The sequence below is a fragment of the Micropterus dolomieu genome, linkage group LG12 (genome assembly GCF_021292245.1).
Source record: "Micropterus dolomieu isolate WLL.071019.BEF.003 ecotype Adirondacks linkage group LG12, ASM2129224v1, whole genome shotgun sequence".
Lineage (NCBI taxonomy): Eukaryota > Metazoa > Chordata > Actinopteri > Centrarchiformes > Centrarchidae > Micropterus > Micropterus dolomieu.
This window is the reverse complement of record NC_060161.1, coordinates 8,450,480-8,469,563: the sequence shown is the minus strand read 5'-3', so window position 1 is coordinate 8,469,563 and position 19,084 is coordinate 8,450,480. Positions and strand designations below refer to the sequence as shown.

At 40.2% G+C, this 19,084-nt stretch overlaps 1 protein-coding gene across 1 annotated transcript; it reads right to left on the bottom strand.

Annotated features, from left to right (window-relative positions):
* Window positions 1–2,246: 2,246 nt before the first annotated feature.
* paqr9 (progestin and adipoQ receptor family member 9) lies at window positions 2,247–7,827 on the bottom strand. Its single transcript, XM_046064823.1, has one exon. It carries the CDS (start codon window positions 6,958–6,960, stop codon window positions 5,800–5,802), a length of 1,161 nt encoding a protein of 386 aa, XP_045920779.1. The 5' UTR covers window positions 6,961–7,827; the 3' UTR covers window positions 2,247–5,799.
* Between the last annotated feature and the right edge of the window lie 11,257 nt (window positions 7,828–19,084).

The window sequence follows — 19,084 nt, the reverse complement described above, 5'->3', positions numbered from 1 at the left end:
TGCAAATACCAAGTAGGAACACATACTCTCTAAACGCTCAGGCAGTGCTGGACATGCAAATCAGCACACAAACAGAATTCATTTGAATTATTCAAAACCTAGACTTCACTCAGCTCTGAGAGACTGCTTCCCACTACACAGCCGATCAGTCAAGATCAATATCATCAACTATTCCTTGACAAACAACAGATCTCCAGCAATAGGGCCAGATAGATTGTGTGAGCACAGGTTTTGGTTTTGGTCTCGCTGTGATGACAACATGTCAGGAAGCGGCACACTGTCACTGCGCCTGAAAAAGTTCCAGCACATGACTTTCTCCACAAGCATAAGAACGACCGGAGGTGTCTGCATGAGAGAGAGAGAGAGAGAGATAGCCACACAGGCACACAGCTGTGCTTGTGGGACTGAAACAAACACAGTTAGAGAGATGCAGTGGTTTTCAGAAATCTCTACTTTAATAATTTGGGAATGATCATCTGCCTTTGCAGACACATACAGGAGAGTATCATCAGCGTATCAGTGGAAATTAAAGCCATGACTGTATAATTAGGCCAAGAGGTGAAATATAAAGAGATGTAGTATTATCATAGAGCACACACACTGAGTTCAATCGAGAGCCAGGCCAGAGACGCCAAATTGATTTTCCAGTCAGCGTGGGGTATACTGAATCTACGGTATCCAAAGCTGCACAAGAGATCCAGTAAGAGAAGCACTGAGGTGGAATCTGAATCCATGGTGAGCAGAAAATAATTTACCACTTTAATAAATGCAGTTTCAGTAGAATGACAGGCCTGGTTACTGATAAAGAGGTCGTATTATTATTTTTGTGAAAAAGAATGTCCTCCCCAAAGGGAGTTACCAAAACTCTCCTCCTGAACTGCCTGAAAACTTTTTAGTCCAGCCTTAACTTCTGTAACCAATCTGTGTCACTATGTAACACGTCATAATGCTCGCCTAGCGGGCTAGTGTGGCTCGCCCTCAAAAACACTGGAGGAGAAACGCACTGAGCTGCAGCACACACAGTGACAGCACGTCCGCCCGCTGTCTCCCCTCACCCCCCACCCTCCCTACCAAATATTAGCTATCAATACACAGTTAAAACTTTCCGTATGAAAAGATTCATTTGTAACAAATTAATAAATTACCACTCTAAAACTCTTGCTCCAGTCTAGGTTGCAAAGCTGGTTCAGGTTGTTCTGCCTGTGTTGCAACCTATTTTAGTACAACCCCTAAAATTAAATTATAAACCTAAAAATAAGCATAATTTCACCTCTTTAAGTATGTGGGCAGAAAGTTGCTACAACAAGTCTTTCTAGCACTATTTAATAAGAAAGGAAGGTTAGAGATGATTAGGGTTGATAATTACTCACAGGGGGTTGAGGAGGCAGGTGGCTTGTTTAAAAGCTATAACCAGCCTAGACAATGTTTCAAGAGAGATATTCTCAAAATGTGTAAGAACAGAAACTAGGATTCAACATATGAATGTTGCACTGCCCATTGTACATTAGTAACTGGAGAAGGAGTTTATTTTGATTCTAATTTCATTTATTTTTCTGAAGGAAAAAACAAAAAAAGAATGAGCTGTAAAGGGTGAGCGGCTAACAGACAGCTGCTTTTGAGTAAGTTTGGTCCCAGTGTCAAAGAGAAACCTTGGACTTTGCTTATTGTTACTGATTAAGCGAGAGAACTAGACTGCTTTGGGAGCAGAGCATGCTTGTAATTTAACACATTCATGTCATGCGAGGTAGAACGTTTCCAGTTTTGATTTTTGCCATTTACATTCAAATCTTCTGCAGGCCTGCTTATGAGCATGTTTCATCTGTAAACCAGGGAGTAGCCTCGCATGACCAGACCTATAACCACACTTGTAGTGATGTGCCAGCGCTGAAGAAAGGGCTTAGCGCCAACCATGACCGGGATGCAGCGACAGTCGCTCAACAAGTGCAGTTAAAGTTGACTGATCAATGTGGCAGGTGGTGAATACATCAGCACCAACATTACAAGGACAAGCAAGGACAGTCGCTTACTGTCGACGCTAGAAGAGGAGTCAAAGTAATATCATTCAAGATTCATCCTCTGGGGATCCCAAATGTTTGTACCATACTTCATGGCAATCCAGTTGCTGAGATATATCAACGCTGCTAGTATTAGTAAATAACAGTAATAGATCAAATTGTGCGTGATTTTGGCTAATAATCTTGCCACACGATTACATATGATTACATAAATGAACTGCCACGAGGATATTAGTTCTCTGCATAATTTATTCAGTAAAACTCAAATCATCCATATTAGTTAGATACATTATTAGATACATCAATTAACATAATGGAGGATCGTTTTCACTTTTTCAGCATTTTAACAGACAGATTCTACAGTTATTCTCCACCTCTATTAATTAATCATTTAAATGCATGTGTAAATAATGTATTAGTGTTGTTTTCCGGTCACCCCTGAGTACTTCACTTGATACAGTACTGGCTGTAAGTCTAACATTCACATACTGCACTCTGCTTCAACATTGATCGATTCAAGTCTGACATCCCACCGTCTAGAAGGGTGGAGAGGGGGACAAGATTTGTTTCAGCGATGGTTCGTCTCAGTGACAGAGTGACAGAAATGCTCTGTTGAGGTAGAAACATCGCTTCAACATTGGATGCACCGTTATCTGATGAATTGGACTATTCATTAGAACGCACTACCTAAACCTGAAGAAAGAATACAGTACTGCAGAGTTGATCCTTAAAGGAACATTTTGAGGAGCTTTAAAGTGCCCCATAACAGCATGATTATCACAACCTTTCAATATGGTCCTTACTATATATACTTCATCGTCATACATAATTAACAACTCAGCTTACATCACTAATCATTTTCACTTGTGCAAATTAACGCATCTAAACACAAGTAAATGTGCAGGTATGAGTAGAACTTATACAGTGTTAATCATATAATTTCTAAAATCAGACCAATATGATTTATCAACATGTAAATGTGACACATGAGTAAGAGCATATCATTTCATTTGTAACTCCCTCTGAGGTTGCTTGACAGGACAAAATCTACAAACACAAGACAGAACAACATGAAAACAGAGAAAACACACGTAATCGTCATCTGAGCACTGACGATCATGGTCCACTTTCAGTGTGCAAGTGATCTCAGAACAAAGGAAATTGTCTTGAAAGTGTCTTGTTCATGGACATTTCAGGAGGTGAGTTCTTGAACACAGTGAACACCCTTGGTTTCCAGCACATTGATTTTTTTGTGGGAGACAGAAAACGGACTGAATAGAATCTGACCCAGCAGAAAAGAAAATGCCAAAAGCCAGCACAACATCTTTCTTGCCAAAATCTTTGAATGCACATGCCAATCAGTCACGTACGCATGCGTCAGACCATATATATATATATATATATATATATATATATATATATATACTCATTTTGGTTGGGATATTATAAAGAAACTGTGCAGGACTAACAGGCTATATATTTGTTTAATTTTTTTTATCTGTTATTGAACATTAGCTTACCAGGCTAATGCGACACATTAGCTACACTGTCTGTCTTTCCCCCTTCTCTCTGGACATTGCAAATCTACTAACACATGACAAACACGGATGATAGACAGTCATAGAGACAAACACAGGATTTCTTAATAAATTAAGAAATAAATCCCAAACCAAACGGGGCCGGTCGGGTTTGGGCTGGGTAGCAGAATTCTAGAAAAAAACAAGAAAGCAGGCATCTACATATATAGGTTGACAAAGGGTGATAATTAACATTTCTGCCTAGCAATAAGGTTATTGCTGCATACAGTTAAAAGTTGAATAAAGAAATGGTAATGTTTGCATTTAATCTACATAGTAAATTATTGTCCCAGTTCGTGCCTCTCATGTATAACCATTATATTCAAGTCACAGACTTAAGCATCCCTGTTTCTGAAATGATAACTACGCAATGATCTTTGAAGACCCGGAAGATTCTTAAACTTCATTTAATGTTATTCTGAAAATATTTCAAGACTTCTCAATCACTTCTCTGTCCACCCACTGCCCGATTAAAAACATTTTTAATCCTCTTCCCAAGTTGCATCTCTACAAAATAATAAAAAGTAACATTGATTTAGGCTATAATACAATATAATATAATTTAATATATAAATATAAATATATATATATAATAACAATATGTATGTCATATAAATGTATTTGGTTTTGTTGTACAAATCAGCAATGACATTTCTTATTAAATAATGGTGCAAATATGGAAAACTGGCTTTAAGATTTTTTTTATGGTGCTGTGGAAAAAATAGTTATTGTTCCAGATGGATGGAAGACGTGGCCCCCACAGTCCTGAAAGGTTATATATTTACTAGCTCCAAAGAAGCGGTAAGGGCTGTTAAGTGACTCAGAGATTGCCGGGTATATATTTTTCTGAAGGACACTTAGCTCTTCAGCTTGAATATAGTTATAATACATGAGGAGCAAACTATAAACCTAATCTATCTGTCAAGTGCAAATCTATCCAGGAAGTTCCTGACAATGTAATACAACTACAATATTGCCATTATGTCACTTTTCCAAACTATGGCTTTTGCTCTAAGGGGTTGCTGTACATCACATGGCATGAAAAGCCTCTGTGGAAAGTAGCCTCTGGTTTCATCATCGTCATTTAATCTATGTTCACAATGCAAGCCTTTAAACTGAAGTCTTTTTTTGAATGAGAGATTTTAATAACATGCATACCACTTCTGTGTACTCCAGAAAACCCCAGTAAGCTTCTCACACTGATTAGAAAACACCAGATTTACATCACATTTAATCTGAACTAGAGCACTTTAAACAGCGTGAACATAATCTATGGGGAACTATTCATCAGTGTAATGAAAACCACACATACAGCAGATATATTCACTTCCCTCTGAATATGTTTCACATTTAAATAACCCAACTGAAGATGCCAGCAGGACATCATTCTATGCTTCAGAAATGTTACGCGCCCTTTAAGGTTAAAAACAGAGCATGGCTTCTTAATGACAGGGCCTGTTCGTCCGACCCCCTGAAAGTGCTTAACTGTACGACTGATACGAGCTCTCAGCTATTTCAGGCACACTTCCTGCTGAGGGTCACTTGGAAAAAGAGAGGAAATGAGACTGCCTGTGAGCATTTATGTAAGTCAGAGGAAGCGAAGGTATGGTTAGTAAAGGTCAGAACAAGGGATTCATGCTATGTGAAACAATGGGTCCAACTGCAACCAGAGCAGAGAAAGATCCACTTTGAGGTCAGAGCAAGAGGAAGTGCAACAGCGGGTACTACTTGACAACAGACAACACATCAGCGACTTCTGTAAAGGATGACGCTGACATTTAAGCCACATTACCCAAATGTTACGTGGAACATGTGTTCTTCTGGGTTCCAACACCTTTCCTCTGCCCTCAAGTGTACAGTCCCTAGAGGTAGTTATTATCACCACTGCTCAGACATCCTGTTGGAACATGCTGGAGCTGCTTAGGGAAAAGAACTGGCAAGGTCTTTCAATGTTCACTCAACCAGACAGCCACCCTGTGGTGAGCTCAGAATATAATCCTTTCGTCTCACATTGTGCCCAATTTCCCCATATGAAAGCTTGCAAAAAGCTCTCTAAGGGGTAGGAACATATGAGGGACCTGAAATCGGAAGGGTAATATTGTTTTACTTGTGCGCTTCTTCTTTGTGGCATGGCTCTGTATGCATGTGCAAATCTTTCTTCACAGTCAGGATGATTTAAAAAAAAAAAAAAAGGTTTGTCTTTGTGATCAGTGACATTTGAGGTGATTCTTGGGGTGTTCCTCTGCTAGCTGGTCGCCCTGGGGTCCGTAGATGCAGTTGGCGCGCCAGGAAAACCACACGATGATGGAGATGATGGTGGTCTGGAGGAGGAGCATCACCCCATAGGTGGAAGCTATGGTAGGTCCAGGTAGGTGGGAGAGGGTGGCAGGGGGCAACAGCACAGTTGGGCTGAGTAGGATTGCCCTCACTTCAGCCTTGATCATTTGGAGTTCGTCGAGGATGGACAAAAACGTGCAACAGTGGAACCACTGGTGGCTGTGCCCCCAGATGTCAAAGCGACCCGGGGCTAGCCGCTCAGGGAACTTGCTGATATTGAAGACAGCTGACACCAGCAGCCACAGACAGTGGCGATAGAAGAAGCTGGAGGTGGAGGTGGAAGCAACGAAGGAGGAGGAGGTGGTGGAATAAGGCGATCTGGTGAGGAGGCGGTAGAAGACCGGCGTGGAAGAGATGAGGAACGGAAGGAGGAAAACTAAGGTTCGGATGATGTATCGATGCTGCCTCCATCTCTGGCGAGTATTGCAGCAAGAGAGAACGCAAATGATTGCTACAACACATGCACACGGAATATAGAATATCTCAAAGAACACACTGAACTCCGGGATTGCATAGGATGATGTAGGAGCCCCTGCAAGTTCATGTTTCAAGTCCCCCTGGGAGGCGTTGTGGCCTCCTGTCTCAACAATCCCTGCCCGAGGGTGGATGTAGTAGTAGTACGCCAACGATGAGCCTACAGTGTAGGAGCTGATGGTCCCGTAGTCCACAAAGAAGCAGACTTCTCTTACTACCAAAGACATCGAGTTGAGCAGGTGGGCCATGCTGCTGGCCATTAGGAGACAGAACACCCCGATAAAGTAGTTCCACAATGGATAGAAGAACGGGGCGTCACCATGTGGCGCACTTTCCCAACCAAACACCTCCCCAAAGTAGTATGAAAAAATGAAAACTGGGAGGAAGTGTGTCCAGAAGTTGCCTGTTTCATTGGTGGGCCTGAACGCTGACAGTAAGCAATCCCTCAGGCTGTAGTTTGGGAAGCGGTAGCCAGTCAGGATGAAGTTTTCTATGACCCGAGGCGGCACATCCGTATGCCTCAGAAGAGGTAGCTGCTGACCGCCGTTCAGAAGCATAGTGGCGACAGTTTATGTTGCTGACAGCCTGAAAAAGTCTATTTGGATGCTGACCACAGCATTATTGGTGATCACATAACACGCAACAATCTCTCGCTTATGAGCAGATAAGGCATCTGCAGGCTTGAAAAGACCTTTCAGCCCTGCTCTTCTCTGGCACTTTGAACTGCGGGCCTCGTGAGCTGCTCGCTAATCCAAAGAGCAGAGCTAGTGTATAGCCCAGCAGTATACAGCAAGAAAACAGCAGGGAGAGTTGCCTCAGGCCACCTGCTTGATTAATTTTTCCTCCTTTCGATGGAGGTGCATTACAAAAGGTCAGCAAAATGTCCAGCATGCAGTGCTTTTCATGCTGTTTATCTTGTTCCCCCTTTTTTTTGCATAGGACATGGTCTGCTTGGATGAATCTCTTGGTTCAGTCGTATGCACATTCAGGTGTCCGGTTATGCACAGTTCTGCAGCAGCAAATAAAAATGAAGGTCACTTATTACTGTGTTACAAGGTTGAACAGGACGTTAGTTACTGTCTCGTGTCCATATTGCAGAGATGTCCTGAAGTCCGTCCATTAAGCTCTGTGGAATGTAGGTCATGCTGGCGTTGAGCACTAATTATATCAGGCTGTTGTTCCTGGTCCATCAGCCTGTGTCCATGTCCAGCGTTCAAATCTTCCAGCTTCCATTCCGTTACAATGTAGGGCGCTGCAGAGAAGAATAAATCCCCCGCGTGTGCCGGTCTCCAGTCCGCTGGGTCACGTATAAAAATGCAATTTAATATCCGGGAACTTCAACATATTCGCCGGTGAAAGCTGGTACACAGCCGCGAGTCTTCAGCCCTGTGAGGCTCGAGCCGGCAAAAACACTGAGGAGAGCAGACCGGTTGACAGGTACCAGCGTCAAGTTACACACGCGGTGGTACCGGGCTTCCGGTTGTGACTTTCAAAACAAAACGCAGAGGCTGTGACGTAACACTATTTAGAGGTCATGTTGCTAGATTCCAGTTTCCTCTTCGCTAAATGGACGTGATTGTCACGTCGTGAAAGTAATGGTACAAAAAAGATTAATAAATAAAAAGTGGAGTCAGATTTTGAGGGGACCTTTTTTTTTGGTAAAAGTACTTTTTCAGTATTGCATTTGGGACCCCACACAAAGTCACTCATGCAGACATTTTGGGGAGATTTCTACAGCAATATACATTTTCTCATACATTTTTAATATACCACAGAGCATCTTGGTTTAATCATTTTTGTGTTATTAGCTTCTTATATAGTAATAGAATAAAACTATAAAGTAATAAAATTAAATTCATGTAATAACTTGACGTTATTTTGGGACCTAAAAGTAGGTTACGTGCAGGACAGGTTCAGAAAGCCCCTTCATGTTGTAAAGACATATGATCTGAGAGAACAGATCTTAAAGAGAACTTAAAGAGAACAGAAATGTCTAAGTTGAGCTCTCCTGGATGACATCTCCTCAGAATTAATACAATTGAATGTGCATTCTGAATAATAAGGCCAAGCATTTTTTCTTTTTTATGAGTGCTGAAATAATGGAATAAAATAAATTTACATACAATTTGACAGACCAATACAAAATTCTTTGACATAGGCTAGAAGGCAAAACTCTTTTTTGATATTATGGTATAAAGATTTATTTGAAATTTTCTACCATTATAGTGTGTGCTAGTAGCCTATGTTATAGTAGTATAGTATGTTGTACTGTGCATAGCCTATAGTAATGTCCAGACATTTATTATCTGCACATTTTTTGCATTCTGAATAGTTACACTGACATTGTAAACGTTCTTTGAAAATGCTGTGCTTAGATTTGCAAAATTAGAATTTGGAAAGGAAGAAAGAAAAAAGCTTTTAATTTGATAGAATTTTCACATCATTTCCGGCCTAGCCTTGCGGCAGCTGAACGGAGTGCGCAACTTCTTCAAAGCTTAGATTATGCAGCGTTTTTCTTTCCTTGTATTTTGCTGTTTTGGCGGTATATTGAGGAAAAAACAGCTTAACATTGAAGAGCGAGAGGAGTAAAACCGAGCCAAGACTGTTAACTGTAACTGTGTACCCGTTATCTGCTTAACATGGGCACCCTGTCCCTGTTGAGTAATCCGGCTAAAGCACCCCTATGTGCCTTGAATACCTCAAACTTTAACAAGTCCTTACCCTCTCTCTATTTTTTCATTGTAAAGAGACAGTGAAGTTCCAGCACTGCTACAGCAACAGCAATATGTTTACAGGTCATAGGTCTACATATTTACAGGTATTTCTTATGTTATAATTTAGTATTATTATTATTATTATTATTATTACAACCTTCCATATCTTAGTGTGCATCTCTGCAGTGTTGTCATAACCCTGTATTATCAATGTGTACAGTTTGTTTTCAAGACACTCCATTGACCTCCAGTTTATCACTTCCAGCACCCAGGTCTGAGCACACCACATCCATCCAGTCCCCGCTATTCTGTCCTAAACCACGCAGGACAAAAACGAGGACGTCACAATGGGGTCTAATCTCCAAAGATTTCTCATTTGTACATTGTGCACATGTCATTTTGACCTGCAATAGAGATCAACAGTGACCGCCCACTTTTTGAAGGGCTCTGGTTCTGGGAGTAAACTTCCCATTCATTCACTCCACTGATGTTTCAGAAAATCCTTATGAAAAGAGTTTTAAGCCTGGAACTAAGCCAACCAACTACGACGTAATTCATGACTATAAAATGTTTTATTTAGCCGAAATGGAAAATGGGAGGTAAAAGCCTGTTCATAATTATATTTAGACTGAAGGAACTACACCTACTCATCCCATGGACCACTGCTAATGATGCCTTTCCCCCCTTCTGACCTGACAACGTGTAATTTGCTGTTATATATATATATAAGTGTATTTTTTTATATTCACTACAATAATAAGAACGATTAGTGCGAGTTAGACTCTTGTCAGCTAATGTTAGCTACCTAACTAGCCTGCCTGTAAATTTCACCACAACGCTGTATGTCTTGTCTCTCATGCTGGCCCCGACAGAACCCACATCTGGCCCTCACTAACATTACACTCCAGCACATGGCCTGTGGTGATCTTCAGCCCTTTGGCTACTCTTGTGCTCAGACGCAGCAGGCTAGAAAGGTGCATCATGGCTCCTCTGTGACGCTGTTACATTTTAGGATTGTGGGTAGTAGCCTATATTACTTCTCCATGACATCACAAATGATATGATATACGGACTTGCGGGTTCTACAGGAGCATATACCATCGTTTCACAATCTCATAGCTTGGGGTAAGTCTACCTTGGATGGTAACGACATTATGGCTAATAATGAAATCAATTCCGAATATGACATTTGGCATTTTTACTTCCAGAACATCACTGTTGAGCTCTGTTTCCACCCTATTATCTATCAAGCTAGCAAGCTAACTAGTCATCTCTGTAGCTAGTCAGCTCTCTGTTAAACCATCTATATAACCAGGGCTGGATTAACTAGCTAGGGCATCTTTGGACTAAAAAGAGCTCACAAAATAAATAACATCATAACAGCCAAAACCAAGAGATGCACACTAAATGGAAGCAACATGATGTAGAGAATTAGCATCAGTTGGAAGCTTCCTTAATTTCCCTTTTTTTCCCTTCCCTCAAGTTTAATTAAACTAGTATATCTATTTTTAAAATATATATATTTAATTTTAAGCCAATTCTAGTCAGATTTATTTATGTAGCCTGTGGAAAGCATGGGACTTCCATACCATATCACTTAATATGAATTTATGTATTTATATTTTCTATATAGAGTATTTTTTTTATACATTATGGTGCTTCTTCAGACAACATGTCTGCTTTTAAAGGCTTCGTGCCTGCTTTTATGCAACATTACATAATGAGAAAACAAAATGTAATCATGTCCTGTAGATCAGTCAGCCCATCCATCTTCCCACTCACCCTCCAGCAATGACTATTGTGGCCAAATGTCAGGAAGTCTTTGAACCAGCAATTTTGACAGGATGGGGTGGAGGTAGTGGGGGTGGGGTGGCCACTTTCCAAATTCCCCTGGGGAATAAGAAGCAGGCCACACTGCAGTGCAAAGCAGACTGAGAGAGCGCTACAACATGTCTTTTTTAATTAGTGATTGACAGGCACTGAGGTTTTAATGGATGTGGAGCCATTGCTGTAGTGCCTGTAGCTAGTTATTATATAATGGACATGAATGGCTGGATAGATTTACATAAGAGACCCTCAGAAAGACTCATTTGGCACTGGACCCACTTGAACTGAAAGATTATACTCGTTTATTGGGTTTTACTTAATGTGTTTAAGGTCTTGATTACATTCTAGTCCAACTGTGATCATTTCTATGCAGGGGATTTACAAAGCTCTTTTTTTATTTTGCTAGTGCCATCTTAAAACCCACTTACACCCTTTGACTCCCATATTTTTTTAAGAAACCATGAAAAGCTCTCTAGGAGCCTTTTGAGCACCTTTGGGTCCCCTTTAAGAATCCCAGGTGTCTCTTTAAACAAGTTCTTTGTCTTGTTTATACATGCAGACTAACTCATGGCTCCTACAGTTCAAGGAAAGACCAGGCTTTTCGCAGTCATGTTATAGGCAAAGACTTGTCACAGCCAAAACAAATATGCAGCAGTCAGTAACTTGCCTGGTCATGTTTTGCAGAGGAGAAAATATTGCCTTTACATACTCATGTCCTCCAGCCATTAAAATGATGAACATCTTTTCATCTTTTTTATTTAATGACAGTAGAACATTTTCGTTCTCTTCAGTTCTGCCTGTTTGTGTGTGCTGGGCGGCTGCCTTCCACTCCCTGAAGGTCAGGTGTGGTGACTCAAGGGAAGATCGTGTGTGCTGATCTGGCCGGACACTGGAGCTAATGACCACTACCGGGCACTGGACATTTGCAAAAGGCTTGTACATGAGTCAGTGTGGATTGAACAGATTCAATAAACACATATATTAAACAAGTCGTGAAAAGTTTGGTGTAGTGGCCACAGTGGAAATTGCAGTTGACTTGAATGCTTTTGTCTCAGAAAGAGTTTTGCCACATATTTACTTTACAACATAAACAACTGTTTTGGTTTGGTTTGGTTTCAGCAGCATTTTGATTGAATCCAAATTTGTTTCATTAAAGAAGTTTGCTGAGAAGGTATAATCACTGTTCAAAACCTGCAGCTACAATCTGAAAACCCCAGAAGATTTGAAATGACCAAATACAGTACAAAACGTAGTAAAAGTTTAAGGCAGGTGCGGAAAAAATGCTATTATGTGAGAATGCTTTCAAAATGGAAACTGAGAAAATTCTAAATAAAATTAATATTTGGCGGGATTACAAGAAGAGTGAGACGCAACTGAGGCTGCCGAAATCCACAGAAGGACTGTGGGGAGTTCTCCAAGATGTCTGGGCCGACCTACTGCAGAGTTCCTCCAAAACCTTTGTGCAAGTGATATTGATGCTGATTTGAAGGCAAGGGTGGTCACACCCAATACTGATTTGATTTAAATTTTTCTTAACCTATTGACATATCTATTTTTGAAAGCATTCTTATTTTACAGCTTTCCCCCACACCTTTGGCTAATAATAATAAGAGCTTAATGTACCAAAAGAAACCCAGATCCTATATGGAACTGTAATACTATGAGGAACATGTCACACATATTCAAAGGTTACTCTCCCCATATACTACAGTTTGTAACAATGGGTCCCTTATTCTGTATATTTAAAAGCCCATAAAAGTGGTATCAAGATAGCGGTATCAAGGGGCACCTCCTTTTACCTAGTAGTCACGAGGTAGTGTTCAGCTTATTTTAAACTGAAAGTAACAAAATGCTGATGCAGTTAAACTTACTGAAGGTTAAACCAAATATTCTTGCATTAGCCAAAAGACATTTAGAGGAATAGGGAATAGTATTTGGGATATCTTTGTTTCAGAGAGTGAGCTGAGAAGATTGAGATCAGTCTCATATCTCTGTGCTAAGTACAGTCACTAGTGAACTGGCCATCAGGAGCAGTGGGAGATTTCCTGTTGGACTGAGGGCCGTTTTAGCCTGCAGCAGTGATTATGTAGCAAGCAGGAGAATCCACGCATCAGGAGAGTCTCACTCTCTAGATGATCATCTGAACATTTGAGCAAACTGTATCTCAATTTTAAAAGTGTAGGCTAATTCTTTTTTGTCTAGCCCTGCACATTTGTATGTGCTATGATGGGTGTATTTCTAGCAAGTTTTTGGTAGCACTTTATAATAACTACACACTATAAAGCATTAGTGAAGTATTAGTAAATAAAGAAGTCATCCTTTATAGCATTGTTCATACATTTATACACTTTAGTAAGTCATTCGTAAACACAGTTATAAATGTTTTACTCTTTATTATCTACGCACTATGAAGCTGTTGTTAAGTATTAGTACATTTTTAATTCATACCTGAATTAATCATGAAATACTTTATTAACAAATGTTTAGAGAATATCCATTGCCTTTAAATTTCATTTGTAAATGATTAATGAGGCATAGACAGTCCTCACTTTAGATGAGCTCACACAAAATATTTTACTAACCATTAGTAACTACCAGAAATAATCATGAAATGCAGTTATTACTGTCATAAAACATCTATGAACACGCACTATTAGACCATTTCTAAATAATTACATGTCATGTCAAGTTAGCGGTTGATCAGCACATTGAATTCCGTATTTACTAATACTTAACTAATGCTTCATAGTGTGTAGTTATTATAAAGTCCTACCGAGTTTTTCAGGGTGTACCCATAGCCATAGCATACCTTGAAAACGCAGTGCTCAAATAGACTACTTGTTGTCCCAGTGTTTGTAATTTATATTGTGTTACATTAACAAATAGGGTTAGGCTACAAAATCAGCAGTCTGGTGGTTTGTGTGACCAGGGTGACCTGGGATGGAGTCAAGTTAGTGAAACGCTGTGCCAGTTCGCCCCTGAGTGCTGGAGTAAGAAAATGGTCAACCTAGCTTAGCCTGGCTATGCACCAAACCTGGGAGCAAATTTGCCAATCCTAATATTGCGAAGTCACATTTTTCACTTAGTCCTATTTTCGTTGTTCTGTTATGCCATAATAGTATCTTCTAAATGGCATAATAGTGTCTCTGTCAAGTTCATTTTTGAATGCAGGACCTGAGTGCCTCTTCCACTGCTGTATGTCCTTTGAGCACGAGCAGTCCTAACATGACTGGTGGTGTGTGTTTATTGTATTTATTACCTGGAGTTTGGACTCCTGAAACAAGAAACAAGAAAAGAAAACGCAGGAAATGGAAATGAACACACACACAAAGGAAACTCTGGCTTCCTTCCAACCATTCAAAAGCAGACAATACACTTCCAACACAAACACAAAACAAGCATCTGGTATACAGTATGTCGCTTGGAAGTTGAGACAAACACGACACAAACATGACACACTGATAAAAAGGGGTCTGTGCTATGGCTACAGCGTAGGCTCACTGACACACTGAAAGAAAAAGGCTAAAACCCTCATACATGCTATGAGACCACATCTAAGCAACACATTAAGTTAATGGAACACGCAAATGTGATTATAGCCTCAGTGACTGGCAATCATTTTAGAAGCTTGTTAACTCACACACTCACACAGTCTGCAATTTTCTGTCTTCCTGCATGTGGCAGCTGCAGCACTGTTGGTTTGGAGCCTGGATTATGTGTTTCGTATTTTTCTAATATTATAGTTTGCTCTTCTTTGTAAAATGTGACGCTGGGTTGACTTAAGGCAAGGCAAGTTTATTTGTATAACACATTTCAACAACAGGGTCATTCAAAGTGCTTTACATAAAAGCAACAGGCAAATATAAAAACGTTTTATAAGTTAAATAGAAAATAAACCTCTCTCACCTTCGCTTATTTTACTCCTATGATTCCTTATCTCCCACTCTATTCCCCCCTTTTTTTTTCACTTAGGGAGTCTAACCCTTCTTTAGATACAGTTGTTGCTGTAAATCCAAATTTTCTACACTACAAATTCTGGCAAAAGTGGTTGACAGTGGGCCCTGTCAACAAGTTAACAGCGGAGAAAATAGGGGCTGGTCAGTTCACTGGAAGCCACTGGTTGTGTGTAGGATGGATATGTAATCTCTTGTCAAAGGTTTTTCTCCATACTGGATTCAGTTTCCCTCTCAGACTTTAGGGGAGGCTGCGACGTTGTCCACACTAAGCTGTGTCGATTTTAAGACGCTGTTTATGCATCTTCACACAAGCATTTCCTTAAAATCTTCATCCCACACGTAAATGTCTAAACAACAGGAACACATGACTGACAGTGGGACAGACAGTCTGGTTAATCTACTGAGTCTCAGTGAAACATATTTTAGGCCCCTCTTAGTTTTTCTTATTTACAATTTTTTATATTTCTGACAGGCAGCTGATTGAAGCTCATAAAAACTACCTGTTAACCTGGTTGTGAAACACTGCCACCATTTGCAATCTGTGTGTGAGCAGTGCTTGCATATTGCTTTTGTGCAAAGGGGGGTGCTCATCAAATCATTTTTTAGTCTTGTGGTGTTTACATACAGATATGAGTTGTGCTGTGATTGTCAATACATGACTTTTAAAATGAGTGACGAAAGAGAAATTGGAGGCAAAAGAACTGTGCTGCCACAAACTCGCTGATCATGACTGGACAGGCTTACGTCATTGTTTTGCAAAAGTGCTGTGTTCCCTGTGAGGTTTAGGAGAATAAGATGCATTGTTAAGTTTAGGTAGTTTAGACACAAATCTGTTAATTTCAACAAAATCAGCCTAGCCTTAAATAAAAGACATAAAAGAGTACTGTTGTCAGTCATTTTATGTTTACTGCGCACTGTCTGATGGTACAGTGCTATGAAAACTAATCTCCTTTTGGGGACAATAAAGTCAAAAGTCAAAAAATATTATCAGTGCACTAATTTGCTTGAGCAAAGTAAATCCTAATAACTTATTTTCCTTTCGCAACAGAGCTAATTAATTTTTTAAACTGCTTTAATAACTTGTTATTGAATAAAGTTATGTACAAAATGAAAAAAGAAAGCGTATCATATTACAAAAAATAACCTAACTATTGCAAAAGGCTTCTGTTAGCATGTTCCCAAATGTGCTTGAGTTATTTCGTGGACAAATGTCTACTGTGCCACGTTTTGCTGAGACAAAGTCTAAAGCTCAGCTTATTCCAGCTCTGTTTTGGCTCTCTGTTATCAGATAGCCATTCCCTCCACATGACTCCTCAAAGAGGGCAGTTTTCTTTTACAGAAACTCTGACTCTTAAATATTTTAAAGATACACTCTCTGATTTTGTTACAGCTTCCTCAGTTTGCCCAGTAACAGGGAGCTGGGTGGACATTCATCAACTTAACAGTAGGGGGAAGTGTATCTTCAATGTGTACTGTCCCTGTTAATGTAAGGTAAAGTAAATTAAATTCAAGTCCAGTATGACTTTCTCCTGGGGGCTTTGTATGTCTTCTTCTTATTGCATTCTCAACTGTGCTGTGTGTTGTTTGAAAGCCATACTTTCACAGATATAGAGAAATAAAAAGTGGGGCCAGTGATGTTTTGCCTCATGTTATCTCCTGCTGTAGCTAAAACAAAACTGTGGGCTGCGTCTGCTGTTCAGGTCTGTTTTGGACGACATGGCCCTTGAAAGTTGTTATTCCTGTACAGTCTGTCGACTTCCCTCAGTCTGTACTGCTGTGTCCATCTCATCCACATCTGTGGGCCATTTTTCTGTCGCTGTATTTTATAGAGTTAGCTATTTAGGAAAATGACATCCCTATTGTTGATATGCCTACAGTGCTCTGAGTGGTTCCTTGTTTCTCCAACTGGGAAAACAGCTTTGAATGAGCATAATAATCAAATCTGAAAAATGGGTGGTAATTAAGAGGTCTGGAAGCAGGCTACCCTTTTCTGATTGGATTCCATTATTATATTCAGGTATGTGCAGTCATATTCAGATCATATCCATATTTGTTGTCGTTGGTCGGTGAAACCTGTTATTCTGCTCTTTCAGAGCTAAATACCCACCACTGCCTGAATGAGAAGCTGTCTTTTGTCACTTTAAGAGGGAAGATGCTCACCGATGAACACCAGTTCAAAGGTCACATGAGGCAGAAGCACTGATACTTCCTATTGGACAAGACAAACAAGAGGTTCAGACTGACAGTCAAACAGGATGCAGAGCGTGTTGTAGCTCGGATAGAGAATTCAGTGGAACAAAAGGATGGAAAAAAAACGATACCACACACGTTGATATACTGACCTATAACTTAAGCAAGTCCTTACAAATCAGGTTGCTGCTCTGTATTCTGGTCATTTCAAGGGCTTGTCTGCAACATGGAACTAAAAGAAACAGGCGGCAATATAACAAAATAGTTTTACCCAGAAGGTCAACAGAGTGTGGAACTCCCTATGGATATAATGTGGATCTTCCGTGACTGTAGTCTGCTGAAGGAAACAAGACTGATGAGAGCGGTGAGACTGAACCGAAACAGTGAAGATGCAGGCCATTAAACCAAAACAGTGAGCTAACAGCAGCAACAGAGCTGTGTAGAGCTGAGGGGAACTGCAGAGATGGTGATAATTCTCTGTGGGTTCATCACTTTAACCTTAACCCCAGGCAAATACACTCACACTGCTGTGGGACCAGGGAAACTGATGATGTTGTAGATGGAGAGAGAAGCGCTGAGAAACGGAGCTATAAAGAGGACAGACTGAGTCCTCTAAATTCTAAGTGCTGATGCAACAGTCTTCCGCTGAGGGGAAGATATTAGCAGAACTCCACTCTCATCTCTACATTTCACTGTGTGCAACGTGGCCAAGTTCTCAGGTGAGAGAACTTTGGCAGATTTTACTTCTGTTTCCAGAACACATCTCCAGGGTCTCTTCTTCATTAATCTTTATTTATGAGGCAACGGACGTGTTGTCAATGTTGTAAATCAATAAGAAGGACCAATTTATGGAAAAAACTGATATATTTCATATAATTTGGGCATCAGCGTAATGAAATACTTATTTATTGTGTTGGATTCACCAACACGCCAACCTTATTCTGTTACTTCAGGCATTTGTAGTTCCTCAACTGACTTCCGGTAAAATTTACTATACCATACTGTAACGATCATCCATGGGGCATTTTACCTTTATATCCATAACATTTTAATGGTTGTTGACTTGTTTTTATATTATTACACATATGGACATAGTCTTGAATTCTCTAACACAAACTAGTCATTTCCAATGCATTAAACACAGATTATAATAATTGACTCTGAGTTTAAGTTTAAAAGCTACAGGATATAGAGAAGGTTCTCTCTGCACTAACTGCAGGGAATGGTACAGGTCTGCCTTTACCTGCTGCATAGTTGAACGGCAGGTCTGCAAGCAGAGCCTCATGCCCCATTTAACTGACCAGTTTGGCACACCAGTGCTCGTGCTCTGCATCTGCTGGGAAACCCTTCACAGTGTCTTCACAGTGAAAGAATGGGCTGTGGAAAGACACAAACACAGAAAGAACATCCAGTACCAAAGCAGGGAGCCGAGCACAAGCAGAGGAAGGAACTGAGATAAGATAACAAAGAGGAGAGCGAGAGCAGAATTGATAAGAAAACACTGTGGTATTGCAAAACACAGAATGTGGAAAAGGGGTTTTCTTACAAAACAAAGCATGCGGTAACAAGTTGGCAGTTGTCAGTGGGAGGGAAACAATATGTGGAAATAGCTAATATTTCACAAGAAAGACAAGAAAGCCAGAACATTGGCCAGTTTTACCTTACTGCTGTGGTACATGTGGTTCAGCAAAGTTTTAATCTTCAGACAGTTTCTTAAGTTAAAGTCAGTCTCTCCACATACATTTGTTTATAAGTCCAAAGAACCCTACCTGCAATCCTAGAACCACTTCCCTACAAACTAATGGGTTATATTTAGCATCATGTCTATTATAATATTAAGTTTATCTTAACCCAGGAATCAGAAAAGTCCAAACTACAGATTGAAATCTAAAAGTGTGTACAGTAAGCCTATTCTGGAGTTTTGTCCAACACCACCAAAAACCAAGATGGCGTGTTTTTGCAGACATTAACATGCAGGCTTTGTGGGTGATGAA

What these genes read in the sequence shown, in the direction of transcription:
- paqr9 (XM_046064823.1), bottom strand. Translation starts at nt 6,960, where the DNA reads ATGCTTCTGAACGGCGGTCAGCAGCTACCTCTTCTGAGGCATACGGAT.